At 34.9% G+C, this 14,665-nt stretch overlaps 1 protein-coding gene across 1 annotated transcript; it reads left to right on the top strand.

Moving 5' to 3' along the window:
- The first annotated feature begins 302 nt into the window (after window positions 1-302).
- slc15a1b (solute carrier family 15 member 1b) lies at window positions 303-14,556 on the top strand. The gene is made up of 23 exons (XM_067374853.1): window positions 303-450; window positions 681-712; window positions 894-978; window positions 1,136-1,277; window positions 4,029-4,148; window positions 4,316-4,415; window positions 5,228-5,318; window positions 5,436-5,519; window positions 5,624-5,706; window positions 7,334-7,420; window positions 7,555-7,644; window positions 7,735-7,779; window positions 7,880-7,912; window positions 8,265-8,353; window positions 8,443-8,524; window positions 8,716-8,832; window positions 10,117-10,248; window positions 10,364-10,410; window positions 10,485-10,592; window positions 10,701-10,815; window positions 13,053-13,190; window positions 13,289-13,396; window positions 13,517-14,556. The coding sequence occupies exons 1-23, from the start codon at window positions 444-446 to the stop codon at window positions 13,736-13,738; spliced, it is 2,157 nt and encodes a 718-aa protein (XP_067230954.1). The 5' UTR covers window positions 303-443; the 3' UTR covers window positions 13,739-14,556.
- Window positions 14,557-14,665: the final 109 nt, after the last annotated feature.

Below are 14,665 nucleotides of genomic sequence, written 5' to 3' on the forward strand. Positions count from 1 at the left end.
CTTTGACTTTTGGAATGATGAAAAACATTAGTATATTAATTACTCATTAACTTGCCTGTCTTTATCACAAAGGCCAAAAGTTTCTATCATTTGATATGTTGTATAAATTGATAAGAGTGCCATAAATAACTAAACTGTTCCTCAATTGCCTTCTCCCACTCATACGCACACACACAGTCACAGGTCACAAAAGCTGTCATAAACATTTACGTCAACCTCTTTTCAACCCAGCAGTGGCCAAGGAAACATAAGGAAGCATTTTATTGTCCAGAGTCTATAAAACCTTGTTACCCGTCTCCCTCAGAGTACAGCTCTGACTGTCCAAGGTGTGTGAGTGAGTGTGTGTGACAGAGAGAGAGTGAGTGAGTGTGAGGGTGCATCTCTATACTAAAGGATATTCTTTACAAGAGGACTAGAATCCAGTCTCAGTCAAAGCAGTCATCATGGCAGGTGAGTAAACCTGGAGGTTTATGGGCACACAATAATAACAATTCCTGTTAACCGTGGATTTGTACATCTGCATTTATAGTAAAGAGAGAGTGAATGTGTGTATTCTTTGCTTAAACAAGATGATGCACAAAATGTTACAATGTGAAGACAACATTTTAATTCAACTAAATTCAAATCGAATCCATATTAGGACTATTTTAATGACTTTTCATTTTACATCATTTCTGCAGACAAAGAGGGAAAAAATGCGAGGAAGCAAAGGGTGAGACCTCTAATCCCACATAATAATGCTTTATATATATATATATATATATATATATATATATATATATATATATATATATATATATAGATATAGATAAGCTTTGTTTTTTATAGCATAATTTTATAAAACATTATAATACTAATTTGCCAGATAATTAAGCTGTGGTTTTTCATTGTAGCCAAGTTGCTTGGGATATCCTGTCAGTATATTTTTCATTGTGGTGAATGAGTTCTGTGAGCGATTCTCCTACTATGGCATGAAAGGTAAGACCAAACACATACACACATGAAATAATGTCAGCTGTTTTACTTGTTCCTGCATAATAGAAGGTGTCACACAGCTGACTTTTTTCTTCTTGTCTCACATTGTTCCCTCTGTCTATCTCTATTCCTTTCCTCCTTACCTGTCTCTGTTTTACAGCGGTGCTGGTGTTGTACTTCAAGTACTTTATTGGTTGGGACAATGATTTTTCCACCACCATCTACCACACGTTCGTGGCTCTGTGCTACCTTACACCCATCATGGGGGCCATAATTGCAGATTCGTGGCTGGGCAAGTTCAAGTGAGTTTTACAATAATGTTCGGAATGGGGTACTACTACTATCCCTATTAGGAATGCACTATGCAGTATAACAAGTCAGGGATTTACAAACTTTTGTGTCTTTGAAGTTTCAGCTTAAAATACCTCAGATTATTTATAAATCCATGTTGTAAATACTCATTTCTGACTACAGTCAAGAACAGGCTGTTTTCGCGCATATGCCTTTAAATGCAAATAAGCTGCAGTGACCCGCCCCCTCTCTACGATCACAGTTCCTGCCACAATCGGATTCCATCTGCTTGGTTTTGATCATCTATAACGTGATCACTCTCACAGATAGCATAGTTCTTCTTTCATCATTAAAGTTTATTATTTCCACGCGTTTAAAAAAGCTACGGTAATACAGGTACCATGGTTATAGAGTGCCCCAAGGATGACGCGTTTTTGTAGGCAAAACCCGGAAGCAGGTTAGCATTTCAGGACTTCCGGTTCCAACGCCGTAAAGTCTATGGGTTTTTTGAATGGGTTTTTGCTAAATCGCCTGAAATAAGGTCTGTGGTTAACAAAGCCTCTAAATACTTTCATGTTTTGATCTATGACATAAAACACACCAGTTATAACCCACTTGTGATTTTTTAAACTTTTACTGTGTCTTAAAATCGGCGGTTGCTAACAAATTGCTAAAAGGGACTACTTCCTTTGGCGGGGATTTTAGACGTCATCATGACAAACAGGACATTTGGACAGCATTTCTCATGAAAAAGTGGATAAGTATTCATACACAGCGCAGATCATAATCAGTGAGCATGTTTTTAAATAGAGTTGTTTTCTAAATAAAGTTTGAGGACGCTTGGTGGTGACGACGTTGATCAGCGACCATGGTGTGCTGTAGTCCGTTTATAGCCTACTGTTAGCCTTTTATATCTGACCACTTTATTTAGGCTTCAAAATCTATAAATGTTGTGTTAACTTGTAAAGATTATCTTGGTAGACAAAACGAGTAAGTGTCATAACCCCTTTGTTAAACACAGAGCTTATTTTCTGCGATTTTCCAAAAGTCTATGGGAAAAATGAATAGGCTTTCAGTCGAGGGAACCCGTGCGCCGCTAACTTCCGGGTTGGCCTACAAAAACGCGTCATCCCTGGGGCAATCTATGGTAATACAGGACTGTCAGTCAGTGGGTGTGGGCGGGGCCTGTGGGTAATGTGACATCACATTAGCACCATGGCTGAAAACAGGTCATTGGGAGACACTGCTTATGATTTATGGGGATTAAAAAAAAGGAGTGGGTGTATTTTTATCACTATAGGGTGGTTGTGTACACACAGCCAACACACATTTATGTCCAGATACCATGAAAAGTGAATTTTGCATCCACTTTAAACCATTTTTAAGAAAAGGGATGTCAAAATGAAAAATGATTATAGGCATTTTATCTGCTATGTAAATAATTCTAGAAACCTTATCCAGATTGTATACATTTGTAAAATTCAGTCCGATTTTTGGCCTGACAAAAAACAGCATACACAGACTGAATGAAAATCCACTCTCTGACAGTAGATGGCGCTTATGGAACAGCAGAATACAGCTGCTTCCCTGGTAACCTCCATAAACAAAGTACTAAACAAAACACTACTTTATTAGGAATTACATGAAGAGAAGATGAAAAGAAAATGCCATCGAAACTTTTCTGAGGACAGTCAGACCCTCCAGAGATACATTCATATAATTAAATCATATAATTAATACACCTCACAGCCCCATGCCATGTTTTGCCACACAAAATGAAACCTACACATGCTGCACCTGTGTGCGACTGTTGCTTAACTTTGCTTAATGCTGGACTGGACGGTATTTACAATATTTACTGTGAGTTGTTCAAATCGTGGTAATCAAATTCGATTTTAATGATGATTCAAATATGAAATGATAATACTTACCGTTGGGAATTTTATCATGTGAATTACATGTACAGTATCCACCAGTGTGGTGACCAACAGCCACACATTCTCCTCAAAAAATTAGATTCATCCGCGCCGAGGAGCCATGCCAATGCACAAACCACGTAAAGATGATAATTCCTCAAATAACTGCAATTGCAAGTTTTGAACAGAGATGGCGACAAATAGGCAAAACGTATTATATATTTCACAATATTGCTGTTTTTACTATATTTTTGATCAAATAAACGAGCATAAGAAACTTCGGTAGCACTTTATTTTACAGTCCTGTTCCACATGTATGTACTTATTATAGTGATTATAATAACTGGGTAATAACTAGGTACTAACCCTGAACCTAACCTGAACCCAATGTAATTGCCATTTATTTTAAAACAATCATGAAAATATTATTACATTTAAAATAATTATCAATAACTCGATATTATTTGCATAATTACATTTTTTCTCTGAAATTTAATTTGGACCCCCCACCTGATACAAACCTCTCGTTTGTAAACACCTGCAGGGTAGATTGTTTTATTGGAACAGAGGGACAGTTGAAACACCTTAAATATCTTGAGTGTGCATCACTCCTTAGCCGTGATTTTTGCTCCACACATCCATCCATTGAACGTAGAAAATTACTGCGCCTATGTGAAGCAAACATCTTGAGTAAGGAGTGATGTGTGCACACAAGTTAAGGTGTTTCAAATGTCCCTCTGTTCCAACGGGACATTATCTACCCTATATAGTCAAAAGACTCAACATTAGATTATGAATTTGATTTCTACTGGAATTCATGTGTACCCTCATCTCGACTTTTCGCAGGACTATCGTGTACCTGTCCGTAGTGTACACTGTTGGCCAGGTGATCATGGCTGTCAGTTCCATCCATGACATCACAGACAGCAATAGAGATGGTGTTCCTGACAACATGACCCTCCATATGTGAGTTTCCGCTTGGGCCATGCTTTATCATTAACAAATCAGAAAAAGATGTTATTATTGTGCGCCAAAGAACATTAATAAGCATGCTCTTTATTAGGTGCCACATAAAACAAACATGATCAGAGTGTCCTGAGCATGAATTTTGAATTTCCTCTCTTTTATTTTAGTGCCTTGTCAATGCTGGGACTCATCCTCATCGCCTTGGGAACCGGAGGTATTAAACCCTGTGTGGCAGCGTTTGGAGGAGATCAGTTTGAAGATCACCAGGCATGTGGATTCTTATACACACGTGTGCACACACACACACCCAACCAACCCTAATCATATATTAAAGAAGATGAAGTGAATTTGAGTACAGTCTGTTATCAGCTCAAGGTTAAGTCTCTGATACTGAGTGCCAGAGATGAACAAATAGAGATACTGAAGTGATTCAGAGACTCCTTCACCCCCTCCGCCCCGCCACAGAGACGTGAGGTCTAAAGGCCAGTGGTCAAAGTGTGAATCACTGAAGCCGAATGTTACAGTATGAGGAAAGCTGATGTAACTATATATCAACATTCCTCATACTGTAACATTTTTCCACACACACTTTTGAGGCACTTTTCAAATGCTGAACAAGAGCTGTTGATGTTTGAAAGAAATTAATCATTTTATTCTGCAAGGATGCATTAAATTGGTCAAGAGTGACAGTAAAGACTTTTACATTGTTAAACATTGTTCTATTTATCAAAGAATCCTTATCTCAGTTTCCACAAAATATTAAGCAGCACATCGACATTGATAATAATAATAAATGTTTCTTGAGCACCAAATCAGCATATTGGAATGATTTCTGAAGGATCATGTGGAATTGGAATGAAGATTGGAGTAATGATGCTGAAAATTCAGCTTTGATCACAGGAATAAATTACATTTTTATATATATATTAAAATAGTAAACAGTTGCTTTAACTTATAATATTAATGTTTTACTGTATTTTTGATCACATAAATGCAGCCTTGATGAGCACAAAGACTCTCAAAACATTTAAAAAAAAATGACTGAATGATATGTATATATGATATTTATTTTATTTCAGGAAAAACAAAGAAGTACTTTCTTCTCCATATTTTATCTGTCCATTAACGCTGGCAGTCTTCTCTCCACTCTCATCACACCAATTCTGAGATGTGTGTATATTACTTCTTTTTTTTTTTTTTTTTATTTATTACATTTTTCATGGTGAATTGGTAATACACATATAAACAATCTATCTTGTCATTATGTATATTTGTTTTGTTTTTCAGCTCAGGAGTGTGGTATCTACTCAAAGCGGAGCTGTTTCCCTCTGGCTTTTGGGGTCCCTGCAGCTCTCATGGTGGTTGCTCTTAGTAAGGATTTAACTTACTCTTATTTATGTTGACATGTGCAATACCATTTATGACCACTCGATGGCAGACTTGATCGACTGAGGTTATTCTCTTTCTCTGTGCAGTTGTGTTCATCGCAGGCCATAGCATGTACATTATGGAATCCCCCAAGGGCAACATCCTACTGAAAGTCATGAAATGCATTGGAGTAAGAGCACTGACAACATTATATTATTTACTTAAAAAAAAAAACTGTGTTAAAGTTTTTGACGAAACGAATGATCAAATGAGATTTCTCAATTAGACCTACAGTTCACTTTCCATTCATAGACCATGAAACTTATCTGCTTGATAAACACCAATCAATCAGACTTTAATATGCAGATATTATAATGATGTCACCACCGACATTCAATCAGTGAACTTTTAAAACTTAGTTAAAATATGTGTAAAGCTTATAAAAAACAAAAATGAATACACTTTAACCTTAAAGGGTCTAAAACCAAGTCTGAGCTGTAGTTAAAGTGTTAGTTCGTCCAAAAATTAAATTTCTGTCATTAATTACTCCCCCTTGTGTTGTTCCAAACCCGTAAGACCATCTTTCATCTTCGGAACACAAATTAAGAAGTTTTTGAACATCAGTAGAAAGCAATGTAATAACCGTCATTAAAGGTCCAGAAGAGAGCTGGTGTTCGGACACCAGGGGACATTATTTTTGTGCTCAAAAAGTATTCTTATTGCTTCATAACATTAAGGTTGAACCACTGTAGTCACGATGACTATTTTAACGATGTCTTTAATACCTTTCTGGACCTTGAATGACGGTAAATACGTTGATTTCCATGGGGGATAAAAAAAACTTTCATCAAAAATATCTTAATTTGTGTTCTGAAGATGAATAAAGGTTTTATGGGTTTGGAACGACATGAGGATAAGTACTTAATGACAGAAATTTCATTTTTTGGTGAACTAACCCTTCAAGCACTCTAAGACAGAAAGTATACTTCCTTTTTTTACGTACGCGGCAACGCGCACAGTCGAGCGCACAGCCTTGCAAAGTATTGTAGGCGTATATAGGCGTTCGACGCATGCGCAAATTTTAACGCCTCTAATGTGTTACAACCCATATAAGCATCTTTGTATTCTTTCATGCTGTAGTTGTACAAATGAGGGCACTTTCTAACCTCTTCGCACAATCTGTAGCCTCTCTAGGCCTCCATTGTTGCTCTAGCTTGCATGCGTTCGGGTCTGTTCTGTTTTTTTGCAGTTTTTCTTCGACTACCTTGTGAATCTACGCCACCATGACACGGTTTCCACCTTGTGGATAAAATAATTACTGCAAAATAAATTAAATGCGCATGTGCGACCCAAAAAATTCGGCGGTGCGCGTTCAGTACGCGCGTACTATTCTGATGACGAATTTTGCGTCACGCGCACTGTACGCTGACCCCCGCGTACGCGTAAAAAGTGAAGTATACTTTGACCTTAACTCTCTGACATCATGTACAATAACTACAGTTTTTAACACTTCATATGTAGGCCTAATAGACCCTTAGTTTTCACAGACGTAAATCCTGCAAAGTGTTTTATATTTTAATTTTTTTTTTTAAATGTGTATGTATATTTATAACACTATACTATTACTAACTATATAACACTAACTCTTTTAAGTTAGAAAGATGGAGTTTTTCTTTTGCTATATTTGAGCAAATGGAAACACAAAAGAGAAACCCGAAAATGTGAAAAGGGTCTATTGTTGTGGGACACAACATCAAGTCACATGGTAAAGCACTATCCAGTCTAACTATATGATTTTTGTCATTTCTCTTCTACAGTTTGCACTTAATAACCGTTTTAATCACCGCGGTAAGCAATACCCCAAGAGAGAGCACTGGATGGACTGGGCGGAAGAGAAATATGATGTATGTTACATAACATCACACACATACACATGCAGTATGCACTGATTATGTAAAAACTTTAGCTTTTGAATACAGTTAGATGTTCACACAGACCTGGACTGATATAATGAGACACTGTCTCTGTGTCTGTACAGAAACTCCTGATTGCTCAGGTGAAGATGGTATTGAAGGTGCTGTTCCTCTATATCCCTCTGCCAATGTTCTGGGCCTTATTTGACCAGCAGGTCAGTGTACAAACACACAGTGATGTTACAAATGCCATTCTCGTCTGTTTTCCGGCTTGATGTTAAATATGAGTTGTGTTGTCTTTCCAGGGCTCCCGTTGGACTCTTCAGGCTACCACTATGGATGGTAACTTTGTAAGTTCAAAAAAGCTTTGCATTTCAATTGTCATTATAAAATGTATATAAATCAGTCTAGTTATAGTTTATTATATTCTCTCTCTCTTTGTCCTTATAGGGAGCGTTTATAATTCAGCCAGATCAGATGCAGGTGAGGCCGATTTCTGATACAATGTTTGTTTTGTGTCTATACTTGTATTTTACTATCATTGTTTCCTGATTAACAAAATAATATGTGATATTACATTATACTTATTGTATTTATTTGATCAAAAATACAGTAAAATCAGTAATATTGTGAAATAATATTGTTTTTCTATTTTAATATATTTTAAAATGAAATTTATTTTTGTGATGTCAAAGCTGAATTTGCAGCAGCCATTATTTCACTCTTCAATGTCTCATGATCCTCTAAAATATATTATTCTATATATTAATTCTAATATACACTGCATTTACACTCACACATGTGAATTGAAGTCATCATTTGTGTTCTGGCGCAGATCGTGAACCCCGTACTGATTGTGATTATGGTGCCGATCATGGACTCTGCAGTGTACCCACTTATCAAACTGTGCCGTATTAACTTCACGTAAGTGCTGGGTAACTGGTATTGAAGTTGCACTTGTGATTTAGACAAGACATGTTATTTGACTGTGTTATTTGACATGTTATTTCCAGGCCCCTGCGGAGGATGACTGTCGGTATGCTGCTCGCGGCTTTAGCGTTTGTGGCTGCTGCTCTTTTGCAGATTCAAATTGACGTAAGTAACAAACAGATATGTTGCAATAACATCTCACAAACTACACCTGATGCTTCATTGAGCTTGAAGATTGTTATTTGTACTGCATGCTTAATGGCTTGATTTCGTTCTGGCACAATAATCATCACAATGCATTCTCAGTGAAGAAATATATTGTACATTTCTGACATGCCTGTCTTGTAATCCAACAGAAAACAATGCCCAAGTTCCCATCAAGCTCTCAAACCCAGGTGAAGTTCCTGAACTTGGAGAACACATCGCTGCCTGTTTTAGTGGAGGGGCAAGAATTTGTTGTTCCTGGTTTTAATGTAAGTCCACACAATGACACATCAAATGTGTCTGAAAGAGTTGGAAAACCAGAATTAAAAAAGAAAGTAACAAATGGGTGCCTCAAACTATGGGAATTTTTGACGCTATAGAGAAAACTCAGAAACACTCTCACTAGTATGTTTTAATTAATCTACATGCTTAATAGTAAACAGTGCAAGTACTTTTACAGTGCAAAAAGACATTTTATAATCTTTTTCTCCATACAAAGTAAAATTTCAGACCATAATGTCATTTCCACCACATCTTTAAGTATATATTTAGTAGCATTCTGTGGTGGAAATGACATTTTAAACAATTTTGGAAGTAAAATGAATACTTTGTCTATTGGTTAATTTAATATCTAGCATTTGTGTATCACAAATACATACAATGAAATTGTAATTGAAATTTCCACATTTGACACACAAAATACTCTGCTCACAAATGATATTATTAACCCTTCATATTTTTCTTCACTGATACGGATGCCTACTTGGTAACCAAGTACACTAAATTTAGAAAAAAAAAAAAAAAACCTTTATTAGGGGCAGAATTGTTTATTATGGTTGACACTAAAACTGAGAGACAGACATAATTTTGGAAAAAACTGTTATTTTAAAAAAAAAAAATTATGAAATGCTACATATTTATTTAATTTGAATTGGAAGCATGATAAAATAAATCTTAATTTTTTAACTTCATACACTACTATTCAAATGTTTGAGGTCAGTAATATTTATTCTAAAAAATGAATAGTTTAATTCAACAAGGATGCATTTGACAAGATTTTTGTATTTATTTTACATTCTATTTTATTTATAAAAAAGTTTTTATTCATCATAAAAAATAAATATCATGGTTTCCACAATAGTATTAAGCTGCACAACTGTTTTCAACATTGATGTAATAATAATAAATGTTTCTTGAGCAGCAGATCAGCATATTAGAATGATTTCTGAAGGATCATGTGATACTGAATGCTAGAGTAATGATGCTGAAAATTCACAGGAATAAATCACATTTTTAAAAATGTGATACTATTTTACTATATTACTGTTTTATTGTATTTTTGATCAAATCAATGGCGAGCATAAAATACTTCTTTCAAAAACATAAATAAATCTGACTGATCCCAGACTTTTTAATGGTAGTGTATGTCAAAAAGAAAACTTGCAATCTGTTAGTTTTCATAAAAATCAACTTGCACAAAAACAATATGCACATGTAGTGAGAACTGTATGTAAACTGTACATAAACTCTGTTATGTTGTTGTGCTCCTCCAGGCCTCAGATGACTACATGACACTTGACACTACGGACGTTACAGTCTCTGTGGGGGGAAGAAACGGGACGGGTAATTTCCTGAAGGAAATGAGGCACACGGTTTTAATAAATGCTGGTGGAATGATACAGACTGTAAGTGCTAATATTGTCTTAAATATCTGTTGACAATTTTTTGTAGTTTTAATGTGATGAGGAGAACTGTGGCGTTGTGTTTGCGTTCTGATCAACCCTTTATTTTCATTCACAGCTCAATGACACAACTGAGAAACCGAGTCAAGGCCTGAACGCCATAAGGTTTAGTGCATTTCTGAATTATGTTTTAATATCGATAATGGGTGCCTAATTCAAATTCATTACGTATGTTTTAGGTTTGTGAATGGTTTTAGGACTCAGCTGAACATCACAATAAAGTCTGATGAGCTGGGTTTCCTCTCTCCCTTAGAAGGATCGAGTTACTTAATGGTTCCTCATGGCAAGTACGTGCTGCTGTGTTATAAATATATAACACATACACAATAGCTATCGTATAGTTGTTTGTACAGATAAAAATGCTTTTCTTCATTGTTTTGATGTCCCTTTCCTAGAGCCAACTTTACTATTGGGAATGAAGATGGACAGAACTGCTCATACATCATGCAGCTGGGCTTTGGAAGCTCCTACACAGTCCTGATCCCCAGCACCTTTAGGTTTGGACAAAATGTAAGACAATTTTACAGCCACAGATTATAGTGTGAACACTATTAGGAATAGTTTGAACTAGAAATAGTTCATCCATAAAAGACAATTCTGCCTTATGCCTTTAGTTATTTACATTTAATCATTACTTACTTGACTTACAAGTTACAACAAGGAGAACAATACAAGCACTATTTGACTGTTTGGACACCATTAACATTCATTGTATATAGATAAAACCTGTTTTTCCCCCAAAATATCTTTTGTTTCAAAGACAAAAGTAAGGCAAGTTTTGAATGACACAAAGGTATATATTGTGTATTCAGACACTACTTTAAAAAACAGTAATAAAATATGACAAGATCTCAGAGTTAAACTGTGTCAGAAAAAAATTAATCTTAATTATGTCAGAAAACAATTAAGCAAAACATGGTCAGGTAAAAGTGTCTGATTTTTATCAATTTTACTGGTAGTCTACTGTATGAAGAATATTTGGGTATAATATGTCACAGTTTACTTTATTTTGCCATCTTCACTTAAATAAATGAACCATAGTGTCCTGCACCCACTAGTAAATATATATCAAAAATAATTTTTGGTTCGACTATATATATATATATATATATATATATTATACACTACAGTTAAAAGTTTGGAAACATTACTATTTTTAATGTTTTTGAACGAAGTCTCTTATGATCAATAACGCTGCATTTATTTCATAATAAATACAGAAAAAAACAATAATATTGTGAAATATTATTACAATTTAAAATTATGGTTTTCTATTTTAATATACTTTAAAATATAATTTATTTCTGTGATCAAAGCTGAATTTTCAGCATCATTACTCCAGTCTTCAGTGTCACATGATCCTTCAGAAATCATTCTAATATGCTGATTTATTATCAATGTTGGAAACAGGTGTGCTGCTTAATATTATTTTAGAACCTGTGATACTTTAAAAAAAACTATTAACTACTTAAAAAAAAAAATGTATCAGCATTTATTTAAAATAAATCTTTTGTAACAACATACACTACCATTCAAAAGTTTGGGGTCAGTAATTTTTTTCATTCTTTTTTAAAAATAAATTAATACTTTTATTCAGCACGGATGTGTTAAATTGGTAAAAAGTAATAGTAAAGATTAATATTGTTAGAAAAGATGTACATTTTGAATAAATGCTGTTCTTTTTAAACCTTTTATTCATCAATGAATCCTGAAAAAAGTATCACAGGTTCCAAAAAAATATTAAGCAACTGTTTTCAACATTGAATATCAAATCAGCATATTAGAATTTCTGAAGGATCATGTGACACTGAAGACTGGAGTAATGATGCTGAAAATTCAGCTTTGCATTACAGAAATAAATTATATTTTAAAGTATATTAAATCAGAAAACCATAAATTTAAATTGTAATAATATTTCACAATATTGTTTTTTTTTCTGTATTTATTATGAAATAAATGCAACCTTAATGATCAAAACCATAAAAAAAAAAAAAAAACATTACTATTTTTAATGTTTCCAAACTTTTGACTGGCAGTGTATAATATATATTATACATATATATATATATATATATATATACACACATTATATATTTACAAACCTTTGTTAGATTTGACAGCACTATATTATATATGTGTGTGTGTGTGTGTGTGTGTGTGTGTGTGTGTGTGTGTGTGTGTGTGTGTGTGTGTGTGTGTGTGTGTGTGTGTATATATAGTGCTGTTAAATCGATTAAGCATCTAACAAAATTTGTATGTGTAATAAAATGTGTTATATGTGCTAACTTTTAAGGGGCTGCAGGGTGACAAATATTTAAAAATAAATAAAATATATAAATAAAAATGTATATTAATATAATAAACTTAATTGAAATGCTAAAAACATTCAAGATGTAAACTAAAATCATATTTTTTTCAAATTTGTTTAATTTGTTTTGTACAGTTGACATTTCTGGAATCACAAAATTAATTGTGGATAATCACACACACACAGAAAATTAAAAAACAAAACAAACAAACACTTGCAAACAAGCAGCTTTGTCATAATTACAGCAGAAATACCAGAGGAAATATCTTACCTGATATTAGAGGCCTTTGAATATTTAGTCAGATTATGAGGGGCAAAAACTGAGAAGCACTGCGTTTGACTTACTGTACCTAGTGGCTAAGTAGCAGATCTAGCCATGTTTTTGGATTGTTGATCATGAAAGTGGAAATAACACAGCAGCCTCTCTGAATGTGCACAGTGTGCCGACACAATTAAAGCCGTACAGGATATTGAACCGAACGGCGTCCACATGGCCTGGCAGATCATTCAGTACTTCTTGATGACCTGCGGAGAGGTGGTCTTCTCCGTCACCGGTCTGGACTTCTCCTATGCACAGGTACAGAGTGCTCTCTGTAACTCTCAACATTGAGAAAGATTCAAATCAACATTGTTTTTTAACATTGTGTCTCATAACTTGGCTGTGTTCTCTTAAAGGCACCAAGCAATATGAAGTCAGTCCTCCAGGCTGGTTGGCTGTTGACTGTCGCTGTGGGGAACATCATCGTGCTCATCGTGGCTGAGGCAGGCTCACTTCCAGATCAGGTATAACACTACACTCCTTTTTTTCTTTTCTTTTTTTTTTTGATAAAATCCTAGCCAAAATCACTTATTGTTGGTATGTGTGCTGTTACGAGCTCATCGGTATGTATTGCATCATTCTAGTGGGCAGAATACTTGCTGTTCTCGTCTCTCCTGGTGGCTGTGAGTATCGTCTTTGCCATCATGGCTTACTTCTACACCTACACTGACCCGGCAGAAATCGAGTCTAAATTTATGGAGCTCGAGCCAGAAGATAAGAAAAAGAAAGGGCTCGAAATGATGACGAAAGACAATGTGGCGTACGTACAGAGCGAGAACACAGACGTCAAACAAACGAAGATCTAGACACATCGCTCGGTTTTTTCTCCTGATCTGTGGATTAAAAGTGTTGGTGTTCCCTTTACTGCTGATCGAAGAACTGATTCACCATGGAAAAGACAATCAGCCCAAGAAAAAGCAAATTCTATCTAAAATTGAATGGTGTTTGGGACACCGACCAAGGGCAGAAGGTTTGGTATTTTCAGAGAGGATCAGACTGTTAAGATCAATGTTGAAGTGGCTGTGTGTCACTCTCACGTGTTGGTGCCTTTGCTGGCGGGTTTTATTTATAAGTGTATTATGTATATATCACAGATAGTATAATATATAATATCAGTAAAGAGAGTAGAAACAATTGATGCTCTTTTTAGGCAAAACAAATGATGCAATTTACCCTTATTATGGAAAACCAGTTTAAATGGAAACTGAAGAGTGGAAGTACATCACACTGCTATTAATTCTATTGTGAATGCTGATTCCATCTTGTACTTCAAGCAACACTTGTCCTGTTTTGTAATTGTGGATTGAATCTTCTACAGTGCCTCTAAATAATTTGTATTAATAGCCATTCATCTATACCAGGTAACGGGTAAGAGCAATTCATCTTCACCTTAGTCAATGCTGTTATTTTGTGACTAGATTTGCATCATTTGAAGGGATTACAATAAAACATGCCTAATAACTTGCATACCACTATGAGCATTATAGTTAAGTGTTTCCTGGATGTATTTTTAAATTATTATTTTTTCTACATAACACTGTAAAAGGATTTTAAACTATTATATTGGGTTCAATAAGCTATGAAATCAACTTTTGATGAAGTACTTCAATAAAAATATATCTACCATACTTCTGCCTTTCAGTGAAGTGTTTTGCCATTAAAAATAAGTAGATACAATTAAAGCACAATTATTTTTGTGAAAATTACTACTGCATAATGACGTTGAACAGATT

This window comes from Chanodichthys erythropterus, chromosome 21 (assembly GCF_024489055.1).
Source record: "Chanodichthys erythropterus isolate Z2021 chromosome 21, ASM2448905v1, whole genome shotgun sequence".
NCBI lineage: Eukaryota > Metazoa > Chordata > Actinopteri > Cypriniformes > Xenocyprididae > Chanodichthys > Chanodichthys erythropterus.

Bases quoted from the DNA above. Each gene is read 5' to 3' on its own strand.
- slc15a1b (XM_067374853.1), top strand. The intron at 8,354-8,442 runs GTAAGTGCTGGG...TGTTATTTCCAG, and splicing joins CTGTGCCGTATTAACTTCAC to GCCCCTGCGGAGGATGACTG. The intron at 13,397-13,516 runs GTATAACACTAC...GCATCATTCTAG, and splicing joins CAGGCTCACTTCCAGATCAG to TGGGCAGAATACTTGCTGTT.